Genomic DNA, 18,505 nt, shown 5'->3' with positions numbered 1-18,505 from the left:
TTAGTGGCAATTAGTTAATGTATGATATGTGATTGGTTTTTGAGAATTGTTAATACTTAAACATGTTATAGTCTAACGTGAATTGAACCGATTGAATCTAATTGACGTGAGACCTGTCAACTCATGTCTTTAATTTTCATAGTAATCCACACTACACGTAAAATAGTAGTAGTTTCAACTTTAACAGGCTTTACGAAAAACAAACAATAAAACTATACTCTTTCTTCAAATTTATTAAAAATCATCCGTCCAATTGCACCGTTTTATAGTTATCGTCTGTCTCATTTCATCGAAGCGTAAACACAATTTAACAAAAAGAGACGAAACCATGCACCAGTTAAAAGACTGCAAATAGGTAGGATTACTAGGTTTCATAATTAGTTTTTATTTATTTATACATAAATGTATATTCTTCTTCTTCTCAAAGGGGTAGTCAGAGTCCACGGATCTTCACTAGTTACGTCCTAATATACCACTCGCTTCGTCCACTTTCATGACTTACACCAAGTATGGGTACTTTTGAGCGGTCCCTTCTCTAGTACGTCCTAGATTAGTCCCGGTAATATTGGTTAATAACTAATGTTATGAAGATGAAAGTTTTTGTACGTTTAAACGAATAAACTAAAATATACCGAACCACCATTAGAATTCTACACTGAGTAACATAGGGTTTTTAATATTTTAAAAATAAAACCGTGCGTAGACAGTAAATCGTGTATAAAATAGCTTTTTCATAATGTTTTGTCACTCTCAATTGTTTCCAAAGTGATACAAGAGTGATAAGGACCTAAACATACAATAGCTATTTAAGTTTATGAATAAAATCCCATAATAAAAAGCCCTGTTTTACGCGCACAGCGCAGAGAACGATTCTTCAGTACTAGAACTCAGTTGGTGATCGGTGATACGTTTAAACTTTTAAACAATGAAGTGTTTGTTATTTATCTATGTGTGTTTTTTATTTGGAAATGTACTTTCAACTAATTTCACGTTCACATATAACAGTAAGTATTTAAAACATTATTTTGTTATTTATTTCGTCTCCTGTATGACATTTACGTAAAAACAAAGATGAGAAACCACCAATTCTATTTTGTTTTACTGGTCTCTTTTTTTTAATTTAATAATGTTATTGAGACAGTTAAATATTTTATTAACAGTATTATTTTGATTTCATTATGAATGAGGGTGAATTATTATTATTGATTAAAATGAAAGATTTTTACAAATTTTGCCTACAGTTGAGTATTATTTCTGTATAGAACAGGTAATTTTAGGATAGATTTAATTTTTTTATTAATTGTAATACATGAACTTATAAACAAGTGATGAGTAAAACTGAAAAATACTGTTTAGCAGCTAATCAATCTTATTTAAAACAAAACAATATAAAAGTTCTAGAAGATGTAATAGATAATATTATCGCAGAGTTCTTTAAATAAAATATTACTTGCTTAATGAAGCTTCGATAAAACTAATCCATGCCTTAATTTAAATAATTGAGACGATCCCGGAACGATCTTAAATGTTAACCGCTCAATTCCACTCCAACTTTGACGCGAGTTTCTAGAACTTTCTCAACTTTCCTTCTGAATTCTTTAATAGACACTTGTTCTGAATTGTTATACATTTTTGTGAATTGAGCAAGTCTTTAAAAAGTAATTTATTCATTAGTGTATACGTATAGATTACAGACGCATGGTTGCTGTAATAGACGCTTTATTTCTTTTTTCCTTATTGTAAGATTCAGGAGCGAGACTTCGAACGCGCAAACTGACTCTATTATATTTTTAATAAAATAATCTACCATTACAAATGACTCCAATGAGGCAACTATATACATTAATAACACATACCAAACAATACATACACATAGAAAAAAACAACACAACATTCAACAGTAATAGATTAAATTATTTGTTTTTAACATACTGGAGATACACTTAACGCAGTCTTCTTTCTGAGGGGGAAGGGTAATATGGGTACCACAGGTAGTGAAGTTTTTTTTACAGTATTGTTTTAGCTTATTAAATATGTGTTCTATATTGTAACCTAATTTTGGCTGGCTGATTTTATTGAATATACATATACATTCTGTAATGCTATGGTTAGAGGTCTGCACATAAAGATTTTTTGCATATAATATTACATTTCTTAAAGCTTTTAAAATGTGAAGGTTCTATTTGAGCTGCCAATATCAACAACGAAAAGATTAAACGGGTCATTTTAGTGACTTTGTCTCTCGCTTTCGTGTAAAGCTAGAATTCGCAAAAGAACTGTCGCCAAAACAATTCATTGAAAGGAACTATTGTAGACGACGAACATAAAATATCAAATTGACTTAACCATGTTGACAACTGACATGTTTAATTTGATTAGCGCATTTCCCGCGCTTTGGACTAGACAGAGAAAAATCATAAACAAAACGAACGCAAATGACAAAGTTAAAATTCGTATAAAAAAGTTATTTATTTAGATAATGTTTTAATTCAAAGAAGCTTTAAAAGGCAATCGTTTGGTGAATTTTCGGTAATGTCTCGATACTTTCTACACGCTGTCTATTTTTTAGTTAACTGTGCAATCTCAGATTAAATTATTTAGTAAGGGGTTTTAGGTTTTATGTTTTATTCTAATTATGAGACTAGCATAATATAGCCTTCCTAAAATCACTGTAAAATCTAACATAACAAAAATATATAACATAGATAAATACTTGATAAAATGTCAAATCAGTACAATCTTTTTCTCTGTGGATGTTGCGACTGATGTACAAAATTATAAAAAAAGGCGCCAATAATGTTATAGACTTGAAATTGTTCATTACTCGTCATACCATAAGAGGAGCAGTTCAATGGAGCAAAATTGTAACACTATGGCAACCAAGAGGCCATAAAAGAAACAGAGGTAGGCAATTTAAAAGGTGGGCCGATGAAATCATGGAAATGGCTGGAAAGACTAAGACCTGGATGAGATTGGTATACAATAAGGAAAAATGGAGGGCAATGGGGGAGGCCTTTGCCCGTAGGCACACAGAATCAGTTATCGTAGATTAAGAAAAACAATATTTATAATGTATATATTTTGTATTTCTGATATAAGGCTATAAATAAATAAAAATTACTCGTCAACTTAATACTCGCTTGTCGATTGCGTTAACATCTAATGATGTTCAATTAAGATTATTGTTCTAGAATTTAGTTTACATCATTATATAATTCGTTTGTATAATTTTTGAAATTGAAATTTTATTCTAGTGGCGCTACGATGCAAGGAATATCTATGTCAACATGGCTACAGCTACAAAAACTATTTCTTTACGGAGGCATACGATCGTAAGCTAGTGAAGTCAGATTCCAGCATTGTGTTCGAGATGCACCTCGCGATATTGGCGGCTAGTAATGGACATATTTTGCTGTCGTCTGTACCGGCACCAACTACCGAACCAGTTTATGAAATAGGTTAGTAACTACCTTCATATTGAATTTTTTTTCAATAATTTTCGATTAATATCCTTTTAAGATAAAAATATACTTTGATAAAGGTTTTGTGCTTAATACGAATTCTTTACGAATGTAACGTCAAGATAACTTAACCATGAGACAAACTAAAAAATAGTAAATCAATTTGATAGATAACCTACAATATAGTTTGTAGGTTATGTAATGTGAACTTATTTTTTATTTCAATGTTTTACAGTCATAGGTGGTGGTGCTAATAAATTTACGGAACTCCGACGCAATTTGCGAAGAAATGCAAAAGCATCAGCCAAGACTGTTGGCGTTCTTTCCCCCGTGGAGTTTCGGGCTTTCTACATTAAAATATCAGAAGGTTCATTTAAGTTTTATTAAAATTTAAGCACATTTCTTATTAGGTGAATCTTACTGGATTATCATGGTGATACGTTAATCCTCATCAATTCGTATCTAATATTGTATACCACTACGCTGGAGGGCGCTTAATATTGTTGTCAAACAATAAATTAATTTAGCTTTAGTTCATTAGTTTTCTGTTTATTTCCAATTCTTTTGTTACTTGAATTTTACTAAGCAGCGTTATTTATTTTAGAAGGACTCATTGAATTTGGTAAAGAAGGTGATTCGCTTCCCCTTTTAACTTATATGGATATGGACCCAATACCAGTAAAATACTTCAGTTTTGCCGCATGGAATGGTGTTGAGGCCAAATTTTTGTATGATTGCCCTATACCGGGCGATGCAAGCGAAGGTAAACAAATGTAGTTAATAATCATTCTCAACTAAAATGAAATTTTGTATGACAAGGTTCATCTATACGCTGTGCCGTAGCAAAAGCTGATAGATTTCGATATAAAAATACAGTTATAGATGCAATTAAAAGTAACAAGAAATCAAAGTCTTATTATGGATCGCATTTATTACAGTAACTCCAAATTCCGAAGCAATAGATCCAAAACTATCAAATTCGGACAAACTGAAAAGGGTATTGTTGCTTGATAGAAATCCAATGATACCTCCAAGCTCTGAAGTGGTAGTAAATCTTGGTGTTAGGATCAACAGTGTTTCGTACGACGCATTTGAGTCGAAGTTATCAACTGGTCTTTCAATGGTTATGGTAAGATGTTTAACAAGAACACTATTCAAATTAATACTAATAAAATTTGAAAAAAATTAATAAGAGAAAGATTGAATGCAGTAGATCAACCTGGTTGGCGTGTTTTGAAAAACTATTAAATTTCGTGATGTCTAAATGGAAATCCGGATTTAGGCAATGTACATATTAACTATACATACGACTTAGCAGTAGACATTGGGCCTCGTAATCTATGTAGAGCTAAGAAATAGTCTAATAATCTAGGAAAAAACTTTACGTATATAGTTCTTTCTGCTACATTCTTATCAAGCCTATTTTTTTATTTACAAGATAATCCTCAATTCTTCCATCGAATTCTCAATTATTCTGAAGCGTAAAAACTTAAGTATTCTTTAGACTTGGACTGATCAAAGTATGGCGTGGGACCTCGCCAAATTCAACAATGTAACATCCCTAAAATTTCGTCAAGGACAAATATGGAGTCCTTCATTCCACACGTACAAGTAAGTCTATGAACACTTTTCTTTGATTATTATTTAGTTTGATTTTCATTTGCTAAAGATTGGACCCTTTATACACGCTTTTCAGGGGGTCCTGTCTAGTGCAGATGCAGACCAGACACCAAACTCTAGATTTTTTTTTTGGTGTCAAATTGAATTAAAAGTAACTCTCCGTGATCACACTTTACCTGAACTGAGTAGTAGTGGTAGAAACTAGATTTCCATACATACTTTCGCGCGCACACTGCTCTCTGCCTGCATTGACAACTTTACGGTTCAAAATATTTATTTATTTAAGAATTATATTACTTCCATGCATGATTTTCTCATACTTACATGATACTGAATAATACATAAAGTTAGCTTATATATTACTACATTATGTATAACAGGGGTAAGAAAAAGTTCAACAGTAGCAGTACGACATTTATCTTTATTTCTAACCTTGTAATTGTCTTCCTTATTAGACATGTAGTTATGTCAGAACAACCATAAACTGCCCGTAAAAATGAGATGAAAATCCACTTGGTATTGATGAGCAAGGCTACTGAAATAATATTTTGGATATTAGCGTAAATTTAACATTAATTAAACAGTAAATTGATTATAAATAAGCGAAATATTTTTTTTTTGAGCAGTGTTAGCCTAGTGGCTTCAGCTTGCGATTCTCACCCCTGAGGTCGTAGGTTCGATCCCCGGCTGTGCACCAATGGACTTTTTGTCTATGTGCGCATTTAACATTAGCTCGAACGGTGATGGAAAAAATCGCGAGGAAACCGGCTTGCCTTAGACCCAAAAAGTCGACGGCGTGTGTCAGGCACAGAAGGCGGATCACTTACTATTAGATTGCCATGAAACAGATATAGAAATCTGAGGCCCAGACCTAAAATGGTTGATGTTGATTACGCCATTGATGTTGTTGTTATTTATTTATTATTTACACCACAATTTACCTATCATAAATTTCCTATGAACTTATTTGACTTGATAATTACAGCTCCGACGCAGTAAGTATGCTAGACGCAAAGAACCCTGAGTTGATAACAATGGTGAACAGCGGAGAGGCAACTTACCATATGCAGACCTCTGTTAACACCTGGTGCTTTGACTACACCACCACGATGACCAGGTGCGCTGAAATTATCATCCATACAACTAGATAGAATAATTATAGAAGCCCTTCTGAAGAATAATTTCGGATTTAGTTTTAGTCCTTTCATATTACAGCAAATTAACCAGTAGGTACTTAAAGTCTTTTGAACATTAAAACTCAAAAAAAATCCCGTAGCTGGACGACAAATATATTTTTTCTGTATTTCTCTCGCCCTTAACTTCCAAACGAAGACGGGGGAGAAAGTTTTATGAAAAACTTCGCGTTTTAGCTCACTATGACACTAATTATTATGATGTTGATATTTTCCATCTCACCAAAGAGGGTGTGAGGAAATATTTGAAGAGGCTGGAAGACTTCAACTTTGTTTAGCAGAAATGATTAAGTTTTTTCTTTGAAATATTAAGTGTTAATTGTCGTTTCTTTAATGATAAATTTCAGTTTTCTTTTATTTTTGTTTCTATTAATGTTCTTACTTATGTTTTCTGTTTCATATATATTGTTTATCTATGTAATCTGTTTTGGTTTGTCTACGTGTTTTGATTTATAATATGTATGTACTAATCAATGAATATGTTTTTAGGTTTTATTAAAAAGTAGCTTTAATATTCTATTTCAGATGGCCGCGCGATGAATACACTTGTGCTATCGTAATAGAACCGTGGCAGGCTCACGAGAAAATTCTTCTTAAACAACTAGACCAGAACACTGCAGCCATGAAAGTTGTAAGTATAAAATGAACTAATTTCTCACATACACACTTCTTTTGTTATAGTATACAAACATAGGAGTAACCTGATGTTAAGTGATACCGCCGCCCCGAGACACTCACATTGCCAAAGGGTTCGTAAGTGCGTTGCCAACCTTTTAGGAATTGGTACGCTCCTATCTTGAAAAACCCTGAGTCCTAATGATCTAGGAGCACTACAACCTTTAAAGAACGTGGTCATTCATGTATTACATAAAACCGATGAATGCTACCAAGTGAAGTGTATTCTTTGTGTATATTCAAGCAAACTCCGTCCGTGGAGCGTACTGGATAGTTTAGATGTCAAATGATTCGAATTTGCAGAGAAAAGGTTTTATTAATTAACTCTTAACGTATACGTCGCTTTGTTTTATTCATGTTTTTCTAAATCGACCAAATGTTAATTGCGCACCAAAAGAGAATGGTGCCGAATCATGCTATAGGTCAGTCAATTATTCAACTCATAGCCTTTCCAGTTCCAGAATCTTTTGCCAGTTCTTCTCTTCCGTTCTATTCTACGCCCATGATTTGAGAACTGGCAGTAAATTTAAAATAAAAAGCATTTCATATATATTTCTTTTTTGACGTTCATAAGTGTACGTTACCTATATGAATATAAATGATTTTCAATATTTTCCTTTTATTTACGAAATGTTCTGAATTATCTCATTACAAGAAAATTAAATACTAATATACATTTTCCGAAGTTGTCCAGTACTTGACGTAAAATTTTTAAATTTCAGTTTAGCGAATTAGACGATGTTATTTTAAATATATGGGAAGTGTCTTCCAGTCAGCATATTGTGAGTTCGGCGTCTTGGAATCTAATGTACACGTCCGATGATAATACTACGCACCGTAGTGATAGATTTGCAATTAAAATGAGTATTAAGCGACGAGCCACTGCTTATAATATCGTTTTTTATACACCATTATTGGGTAAGGTTTTTAATATATTTTTAATACATTGTCTTTTCAGTGAGACATCAAAGATATAGCCTAACATAAGACTAATAAGTAATTTACGTCTAACCGAATTTACTAATAAGTGTCCAAATCCAGACTTTAAGTAGTGTTACTACTTAAAGTCTGGTACTTTAAGTAGTGTTACTACTTAAAGTCTGGTAGTGTTACTACTTAAAGTCTGGATTAACGAGAAGACACTCTAAACTCGTGTTTAATTTTTTCACTTACCACTGTTTAGCAATTAACCACCACCACATCACTTCTCACTTAACATCAGGTTTGATTGTGGCCAAACGTGTATAAAAAGATCTTAATACCCCGAATATATAGAGATTCATACATTTTGTTATCTACAAGACACAATATAATTATTTAATACTTTTACTTAGTGTGAATATTTGTTTTTTTTAGTATTAGTAACATTTCTCCTGTTATCATTCTGGACGGAGACCCTATGTTTGGCAAGAGTATGGTTCTATGCGGGCTGCTCTATTATTATTTGTATGGGACTTTGCTATATCGACTTTTTAGTGCCATGTCACACAGTCCCGACCATATGTAAGTATATAATTTAAATTTTATATAATTCACATAAACGTATAAGTTGAGAAAGAATAATAATATTGTCCTGTAATCTGTATCTTAGTAAAATAACTTGTAAAACATATTAATTTAAAAAAAAAGATTTTTACAATATTGATTGTTATATGTCAATCACGTGACAGAACAGTCACAGATAAGTCGAATCTTTAATTGAAGTTTAAATTGTGTGATTTATGAATGATAATTAACAAATAGCCTAATAAAAATAGGCTAGGCAAATAACCACAATTTTACCGGGAAGAAAACCCAACACGTCCAAAAGCTTAGCTTTGAGCTGAAAACGTTTTAATAATGCACCCAAAAACAAAGGATATATGTATCAGTTGTCCCTTAAAGACAAGTAAGTGATCAGTTACTTGTGCCTTCCACTCTAAATAGTTTCACCGGAAAACGAACCTATACATCAAAAATCAACTGTTCTACAGCGGTGTTTTCTTCAAACCTTCGTACTTATTAAATAAAGCTAAAATTTACCTTATTATTTCTACTACCACTAGTTTCAATAGCTGTCAATCTATTTCTATATAAAGTTATAACATTTGACAGCGGTCCAAACGAGATTGTGACTTGATATACGAAATTAGAATATGGACCTTTTTGTTGTCTGTCTTACTTTACTTTGGGTGATATAATATTTTTGATGTTTAGGTTGACCTTCCACAGTTTTTTAAGCCAGTACAGAGGGAAGACGTTCACCTTATTGCTACTTCTAAAAGTCATTGTACGAGTATAACTAAGCAATAAGTAGTAAAACAAATAAATAAAAATTACATATCAATAACCTGAAAACTTTTCCCAACACCTTTCTAGTGATTTTATACACAGCAGTTTTGGGAGGTATCCTCCTGGCATTGCTAATACAAGTGGCACTAATGACGTCACTGGCGGAGCGGCTAGCCCGGACCATTGTTATGCAAAACGTTTTAACGGCCCAATGGTTTCGTTCTCTGTTCTGTTTGCCGCCTTTGAAGGTAAGCTTTATTAAATTAAACTCTTTGGCCTTTCAAACAATTATAAATAGCGTAATACCGTCTCGGGGATGAAATTAACAAATGCTGTAGTCTGTATAACGTTGGGTGAAATCGGTTTAATTTAAATTGTGTGAAAATTTACTGAAATAATTAAGAATTTAGCTGGAATAAACTATATCATATTTAAAAATTGTACTGCACAATTGTAATACAAAGTGATGCCTACAAAACAAATACACAGTGATGCCATGCCAACTCGTAGAAAACAAATGGACAGTGATGCCAACTCGTACAAATGAAATACACAGTGATGCCAACTCCTACAAGCAGATACACAGTGATGCCAACTCCTACAAAACAAATACACAGTAATGCCAACTTCTACAAATCGAATACACAGTGATGCCAACTCCTACAAATCAAATACAAATGATGCCAACTCCTACAAACATGTACACAGTGATGCCAACTCTTACAAATCGAATACACAGTAATGCCAACTCCTACAAAACAAATACACAGTGATGCCAACTCCTACAAATGAAATACACAGTGATGCCAACTCCTACAACTAAAATACACAGTGATGCCAACTCCTACAACTCAAATACCAATGATGCCAACTCCTACAAATCAAATACACAGTGATGCCAACTCCTACAAATCAAATTCACAGTGATGCCAACTCCTACAAACATGTACACAGTGATGCCAACTCTTACAAATCAAAAACACAGTAATTCCAACTCCTACAAAACAAATACACAGTGATGCCAACTCCTACAAATAAAATACATAGTGATGCCAACTCCTACAAATAAAATACACAGTGATGCCAATTCCTACAACTCTAATACCAATGATGCCAACTTCTACAATTCAAATACACAGTGATGCCAACTCTTACAAATCGAATACACAGTAATGCCAACTCCTACAAAACATATACATAGTGATGCCAACTCCTACAAATCAAATACGCAGTGATGCCAACTCCTACAAATGAAATACAAAGTGATGCCAACTCTTACAAATCGAATACACAGTAATGCCAACTCCTACAAAACAAATACACAATGATGCCAACTCCTACAAATCAAATACGCAGTGATGCCAACTCCTACAAGCATGTACAGAGTGATGCCAACTCCTACAAACATGTACACAGTGATGCCAACTCTTACAAATCGAATACACAGTAATGCCAACTCTTACAAATCGAATACATAGTGATGCCAACTCCTACAAATCAAATACGCAGTGATGCCAACTCCTACAAGCATGTACAGAGTGATGCCAACTCCTACAAACATATACATAGTGATGCCAACTCCTACAAATCAAATACGCAGTGATGCCAACTCCTACAAATGAAATACAAAGTGATGCCAACTCTTACAAATCGAATACACAGTAATGCCAACTCCTACAAAACAAATACACAGTAATGCCAACTCCTACAAATCAAATACGCAGTGATGCCAACTCCTACAAGCATGTACAGAGTGATGCCAACTCCTACAAACATGTACACAGTGATGCCAACTCTTACAAATCGAATACACAGTAATGCCAACTCTTACAAATCGAATACACAGTAATGCCAACTCCTACAAAACAAATACACAGTGATGCCAACTCCTACAAATCAAATACAAAGTGATGCCAACTCTTACAAATCGAATACACAGTAATGCCAACTCCTACAAATCAAATACCAATGATGCCAACTCCTACAAACATGTACACAGTGATGCCAACTCCTACAAATCGAATACACAGTAATGCCAACTCCTACAAACATGTACACAGTGATGCCAACTCCTACAAACATGTACACAGTGATGCCAACTCTTACAAATCGAATACACAGTAATGCCAACTCCTACAAAACAAATACACAGTGATGCCAACTCCTACAAATCAAATACACAATGATGCCAACTCCTACAAATCAAATACAAAGTGATGCCAACTCTTACAAATCGAATACACAGTAATGCCAACTCCTACAAAACAAATACACAGTGATGCCAACTCCTACAAATCGAATACACAGTAATGCCAACTCCTACAAAACATATACAAAGTGATGCCAACTCCTACAAATCAAATACACAGTGATGCCAACTCGTACAAAACAAATACACAGTGATGCCATCTCCTTCAAACATGTACGCAGTGATGCCAACTCCTACAAACATATACACAGTGATGCTAACTCTTACAAATCAAATACACAGTGATGCCAACTCCTTCAAACATATACACAGTGATGCCAACTCCTACAAACATGTACACAGTGATGCCAACTCCTACAAACATGTACACAGTGATGCCAACTCTTACAAATCGAATACACAGTAATGCCAACTCCTACAAAACAAATACACAGTGATGCCAACTCCTACAAATCAAATACACAGTGATGCCAACTCCTACAAATGAAATACAAAGTGATGCCAACTCTTACAAATCGAATACACAGTGATGCCAACTCCTACAAACATGTACACAGTGATGCCAACTCTTACAAATCGAATACACAGTAATGCCAACTCCTACAAAACAAATACACAGTGATGCCAACTCCTACAAATCAAATACACAGTGATGCCAACTCCTACAAATGAAATACAAAGTGATGCCAACTCTTACAAATCGAATACACAGTAATGCCAACTCCTACAAAACAAATACACAATGATGCCAACTCCTACAAATCAAATACGCAGTGATGCCAACTCCTACAAGCATGTACAGAGTGATGCCAACTCCTACAAACATGTACACAGTGATGCCAACTCTTACAAATCGAATACACAGTAATGCCAACTCCTACAAAACAAATACACAGTGATGCCAACTCCTACAAATCAAATACAAAGTGATGCCAACTCTTACAAATCGAATACACAGTAATGCCAACTCCTACAAAACAAATACACAGTGATGCCAACTCGTACAAATCAAATACACAGTGATGCCAACTCCTTCAAACATATACACAGTGATGCCAACTCCTACAAACATGTACACAGTGATGCCAACTCCTACAAACATGTACAGAGTGATGCCAACTCCTACAAACATGTACAAAGTGATGCCAACTCCTACAAATCAAATACACAGTGATGCCAACTCGTACAAAACAAATACACAGTGATGCCATCTCCTTCAAACATGTACGCAGTGATGCCAACTCCTACAAACATATACACAGTGATGCTAACTCTTACAAATCAAATACACAGTGATGCCAACTCCTTCAAACATATACACAGTGATGCCAACTCCTACAAACATGTACACAGTGATGCCAACTCCTACAAACATGTACACAGTGATGCCAACTCTTACAAATCGAATACACAGTAATGCCAACTCCTACAAAACAAATACACAGTGATGCCAACTCCTACAAATCAAATACACAGTGATGCCAACTCCTACAAATGAAATACAAAGTGATGCCAACTCTTACAAATCGAATACACAGTGATGCCAACTCCTACAAACATGTACACAGTGATGCCAACTCTTACAAATCGAATACACAGTGATGCCAACTCTTACAAAACAAATACACAGTGATGCCAACTCCTACAAATCAAATACACAATGATGCCAACTCCTACAAATCAAATACAAAGTGATGCCAACTCTTACAAATCGAATACACAGTAATGCCAACTCCTACAAAACAAATACACAGTGATGCCAACTCCTACAAATCAAATACACAATGATGCCAACTCCTACAAATCAAATACAAAGTGATGCCAACTCTTACAAATCGAATACACAGTAATGCCAACTCCTACAAAACAAATACACAGTGATGCCAACTCCTACAAATCGAATACACAGTAATGCCAACTCCTACAAAACATATACAAAGTGATGCCAACTCCTACAAATCAAATACACAGTGATGCCAACTCGTACAAAACAAATACACAGTGATGCCATCTCCTTCAAACATGTACGCAGTGATGCCAACTCCTACAAACATATACACAGTGATGCTAACTCTTACAAATCAAATACACAGTGATGCCAACTCCTTCAAACATATACACAGTGATGCCAACTCCTACAAACATGTACACAGTGATGCCAACTCCTACAAACATGTAAACAGTGATGCCAACTCTTACAAATCGAATACACAGTAATGCCAACTCCTACAAAACAAATACACAGTGATGCCAACTCCTACAAATCAAATACACAGTGATGCCAACTCCTACAAATGAAATACAAAGTGATGCCAACTCTTACAAATCGAATACACAGTGATGCCAACTCCTACAAACATGTACACAGTGATGCCAACTCTTACAAATCGAATACACAGTAATGCCAACTCCTACAAAACAAATACACAGTGATGCCAACTCCTACAAATCAAATACACAGTGAAGCCAACTCCTACAAATGAAATACAAAGTGATGCCAACTCTTACAAATCGAATACACAGTAATGCCAACTCCTACAAAACAAATACACAATGATGCCAACTCCTACAAATCAAATACGCAGTGATGCCAACTCCTACAAATCAAATACACAGTGATGCCAACTCCTACAAATGAAATACACAGTGATGCCAACTCCTACAACTCAAACACCAATGATGCCAACTCCTACAATTCAAATACACAGTGATGCCAACTCTTAAAAATCGAATACACAGTAATGCCAACTCCTACAAAACAAATACACAGTGATGCCAACTCGTACAAATCAAATACACAGTGATGCCAACTCCTACAACTCAAACACCAATGATGCCAACTCCTACAATTCAAATACACAGTGATGCCAACTCTTAAAAATCGAATACACAGTAATGCCAACTCCTACAAAACAAATACACAGTGATGCCAACTCGTACAAATCAAATACACAGTGATGCCAACTCTTAAAAATCGAATACACAGTAATGCCAACTCCTACAAAACAAATACACAGTGATGCCAACTCGTACAAATCAAATACACAGTGATGCCAACTCCTACAAACATATACACAGTGATGCCAACTCCTACAAAACAAATACACAGTGATGCCAACTCCTACAAATGAAATACACAGTGATGCCAGCTCCTACAAATCAAATACCAATGATGCCAACTCCTACAAACATGTACACAGTGATGCCAACTCTTACAAATCGAAAACACAGTAATTCCAACTCCTACAAAACAAATACACAGTGATGCCAGCTCCTACAAATCAAATACCAATGATGCCAACTCCTACAAACATGTACACAGTGATGCCAACTCTTACAAATCGAAAAAAACAGTGATGCCAACTCCTACAAACATGTACACAGTGATGCCAACTCCTACAAACATGTACACAGTGATGCCAACTCCTACAACTCTAATACCAATGATGCCAACTCCTACAAATCAAATACACAGTGATGCCAACTCTTACAAATCGAATACACAGTTATGCCAACTCCTACAAAACAAATACACAGTGATGCCAACTCCTACAAATCGAATACACAGTAATGCCAACTCCTACAAAACATATACAAAGTGATGCCAACTCCTACAAATCAAATACACAGTGATGCCAACTCGTACAAAACAAATACACAGTGATGCCATCTCCTTCAAACATGTACGCAGTGATGCCAACTCCTACAAACATATACACAGTGATGCTAACTCCTACAAATCAAATACACAGTGATGCCAGCTCCTACAAATCAAATACCAATGATGCCAACTCCTACAAACATGTACACAGTGATGCCAACTCTTACAAATCGAAAAAAACAGTGATGCCAACTCCTACAAATGAAATACATAGTGATGCCAACTTCTACAAATAAAATACACAGTGATGCCAACTCCTACAACTCTAATATCAATGATGCCAACTCCTACAAATCAAATACACAGTGATGCCAACTCTTACAAATCGAATACACAGTAATGCCAACTCCTACAAAACATATACAAAGTGATGCCAACTCCTACAAATCAAATACACAGTGATGCCAACTCGTACAAAACAAATACACAGTGATGCCATCTCCTTCAAACATGTACGCAGTGATGCCAACTCCTACAAACATATACACAGTGATGCTAACTCCTACAAATCAAATACACAGTGATGCCAACTCCTTCAAACATATACACAGTGATGCCAACTCCTACAAACATATACACAGTGATGCCACAGCCAACTCCTACAAAATAATTGTAATTGGTTTTGAATTATAAAGTCAATTAATTATGTCTAGTGGGTTAATAATTATTAATTTATAAAAAACGTAGCTACATTTAATAATTACATTAATTTACTTTAATGTATAATTAGTTAACTGATTTTAGAATTGGGCTTGACCTTTTAAGTATGGGGGTTTAATCCCGGCTCGTAGTACTTGGTTAGAGTCGTTGTATCACAAATATTGGAACTTATATAAAACATGTCATTAGTAAATATTAATTATATTATTAGGTATGGTTCTTAGGTTTTTGTATCTCTTACCTGATGTTTTTTTCTAATAGACTTCGATCAGCCTTCTGAGCTTGACACACGCCGTCGACTTTTTGGGTCTAAGTATGCCTTTTCTATCCAGCGAGTGTTAAATACGCACATAGAAAGTTTATAATGTATAAAAATATTGGTCCTTTAAATAATAATTATTGATATATTATGTGGTTAAATTATACACATCCAAATCAATTTAATTATGCGGTTTATTCATTAAAAAAATATTTTGTTCATGCTTAAAGAACGGTAATTATAAATGCGCCCTTGTGTATAGAACAATGTTATCTATTTCAGGATTGCCGGATTTACGAAACGATAAACGAGGATTTACAAGAAGAAGATGAGGTGCCAACGCCAAGAAATCTAGAACAGATGCAGACTGACAACGTCCAGCACAGCGAAGTGAGAGAGCTGGCTGAAATAACCGATAAGACTTTGTTCTTCATCTACTCTGTGGCATTTAGTGTTATGTTAAGCTTACATTTTTAAATAAAACTATTTTATATAACATTTCCTTCCTGTAAATAAAGTTATAAAATATTTTTATCTACATATTTATTTGCAATTTTATTTGCAAGATCGGGCCTCCGATGTGTCATTCAATCGGCGCTTTATAAAGAGAGTAGTAAGTATATAATCATTACTATTTTTTGATTAGATAAAGGGTTTAAGTTAAGTGTCCTTTAGTTCATTGATTTATTGCATACGTGACCAATCATTACTCAATATTAAAATATATTACATAGTATTGCCTAAAACTAAATTATTTAAAATAAATAAATCAGTGTCGCTACAACGTCTTTAGGTCTGGGCCTCAGATTTCTGAAAAACTAGGACCTCAGGGATGAAAGTCGCACGCTGAAGCCACTAGGCCAAAACTAAATTATTTACCTTTTTTATTATAACAATTAAAGTAAAAAAATATCAAAAAACCACTAAGTAGTTTTTTATTGTTCAATCTTGGTTTCTGAAGAGCCCATACAGTTAATATTCCTTTAATTAGAAACAATATAGTTGAGGAGTAAGTAAGTAAGTAAATATTAAACGAACAGAGAATGTTGTTTTTAGATAGATACATAAAACATATATCTTAAATTTATAGAGCTTATCACAAAGGTTGTCCAAAAATACCTTTTTGCAAACTAATTAATAGACAATTGCAAAACAATTTCTTCTTTATCATAGATTTTAAATTTCATGTAAAAAAATGAAATGAAGGTTTATTATTTACAAAATATAAGGTAATTATTATTTCCCTTGTATCGAAGTAACGATGTTTTACAACCAAAACCTTTTTTAACCCATAACTTCCCTGAACCTTGTTTACTGAAATACAAATTTAATGATAACCATAATTGCCGAGCCCCAAGATCGAACGCGATAGAGACTCACCGAGGACGCCCTCTTCCCCATCTAGGGGTATAGGCCATTAAGTAAGTATAATTATCAAATATTTTGAAGAAAATTGAAATATATATAATGTGATTTCCTTGAATCAATAAGTAAAAATAAAATAGGTACCAAGCTGGTTCACCGAAGTAATGCACACTTTATCTATTCGTCATATCGTTTACAAACATCAAAATCCTAACATATTCGAACGAAAATTGAATTTTTAAAGCCCACAGAAGCTTTTATGTGGCGCGCTCTAGTTTTATTTTAAGGGAAACATTGCGGTAATAATTTACAAGGCTGGACGGCCGCTCGAATGAAAGTCGAAAAAATGTCTCTACCAAATGCGTCGAGAGTTTTTTACTATTTGTATGGTGATGGCTAAATGGATTCCGCAGTACCGAAAGTCCGTTTGACGTTCCAACACGTGTAACTTTAAAATTGTGAGACTAAGCTGATTGGTTCAGCTGTCAGTAGTCACTCGAATTAATAAAACACATACCATCTTATATATATTTATCACTATTTTAAATCTGTAGAACTTTAAGCGTAAGATCCATTTTAATACAAAGAATAATTATTGCGGTTCTTAAAAGGACAGATATTTATAATTGGAATGTATAAGTATACAAAAATTATAATGTTTAACTTTTTATTATTAGATTTCTATATTCTTTTTAAACACTGGTGCATCCGCAATTAGTAAAATTCTACGTTTATTCCAACACTACAGCCCCGTCTTCGCACGGCCACCTTCAAAATTTATACTTGTTTTGTATAACATAATAGTTAGACATATGTTGTCGATAAAGCCTACAATAGTAGGCTTTATCAAACTCTACAACCTTTCTCTAGAGCTCAATCATATACATATCTCTCAACGACAAGGCAAAAAGTAAAAGTACAAAATAATAATAATATCATCATCTAGGTAACATAATGTACACTTATGACTCGTCAGTAAAGGAATACATATTAATGCTTCTAATTTTACATTTACTGCCAGTTCTCAAATCAAGAGCGTAGAACGGAAGAGAAGTAGAAGAAAACTCTCCGCTACTCTTTTTAATCGCAATTTTTTTTACACACAACGTTTACAAGGAGCTGCAACCATTA

General features: G+C 34.2%; 1 protein-coding gene across 1 annotated transcript; it reads left to right on the top strand.

Annotated features, from left to right (window-relative positions):
* The first annotated feature begins 811 nt into the window (after positions 1–811).
* On the top strand, positions 812–16,552 carry LOC125053324 (neuronal acetylcholine receptor subunit eat-2). Its single transcript, XM_047654644.1, has 12 exons — positions 812–1,004; positions 3,255–3,458; positions 3,697–3,828; positions 4,066–4,224; positions 4,400–4,590; positions 4,966–5,072; positions 6,067–6,198; positions 6,800–6,905; positions 7,672–7,867; positions 8,306–8,452; positions 9,308–9,468; positions 16,292–16,552. Exons 1-12 carry the CDS (start codon positions 926–928, stop codon positions 16,484–16,486), a joined length of 1,809 nt encoding a protein of 602 aa, XP_047510600.1. The 5' UTR covers positions 812–925; the 3' UTR covers positions 16,487–16,552.
* The last annotated feature ends 1,953 nt before the right edge of the window (positions 16,553–18,505 follow it).

The sequence above is a fragment of the Pieris napi genome, chromosome 10 (assembly GCF_905475465.1).
Source record: "Pieris napi chromosome 10, ilPieNapi1.2, whole genome shotgun sequence".
Taxonomy (NCBI): domain Eukaryota; kingdom Metazoa; phylum Arthropoda; class Insecta; order Lepidoptera; family Pieridae; genus Pieris; species Pieris napi.
Note: the sequence above shows the minus strand (reverse complement) of the source record. Positions and strands in the feature narration are given on the sequence as shown.

Coding starts and splice junctions, on each gene's coding strand:
- LOC125053324 (XM_047654644.1), top strand. CDS start 926: ATGAAGTGTTTGTTATTTATCTATGTGTGTTTTTTATTTGGAAATGTA. Junction 3,829..4,065: donor CTACATTAAAATATCAGAAG/GTTCATTTAAGT, acceptor TATTTATTTTAG/AAGGACTCATTGAATTTGGT. Junction 4,591..4,965: donor CTGGTCTTTCAATGGTTATG/GTAAGATGTTTA, acceptor AGTATTCTTTAG/ACTTGGACTGATCAAAGTAT.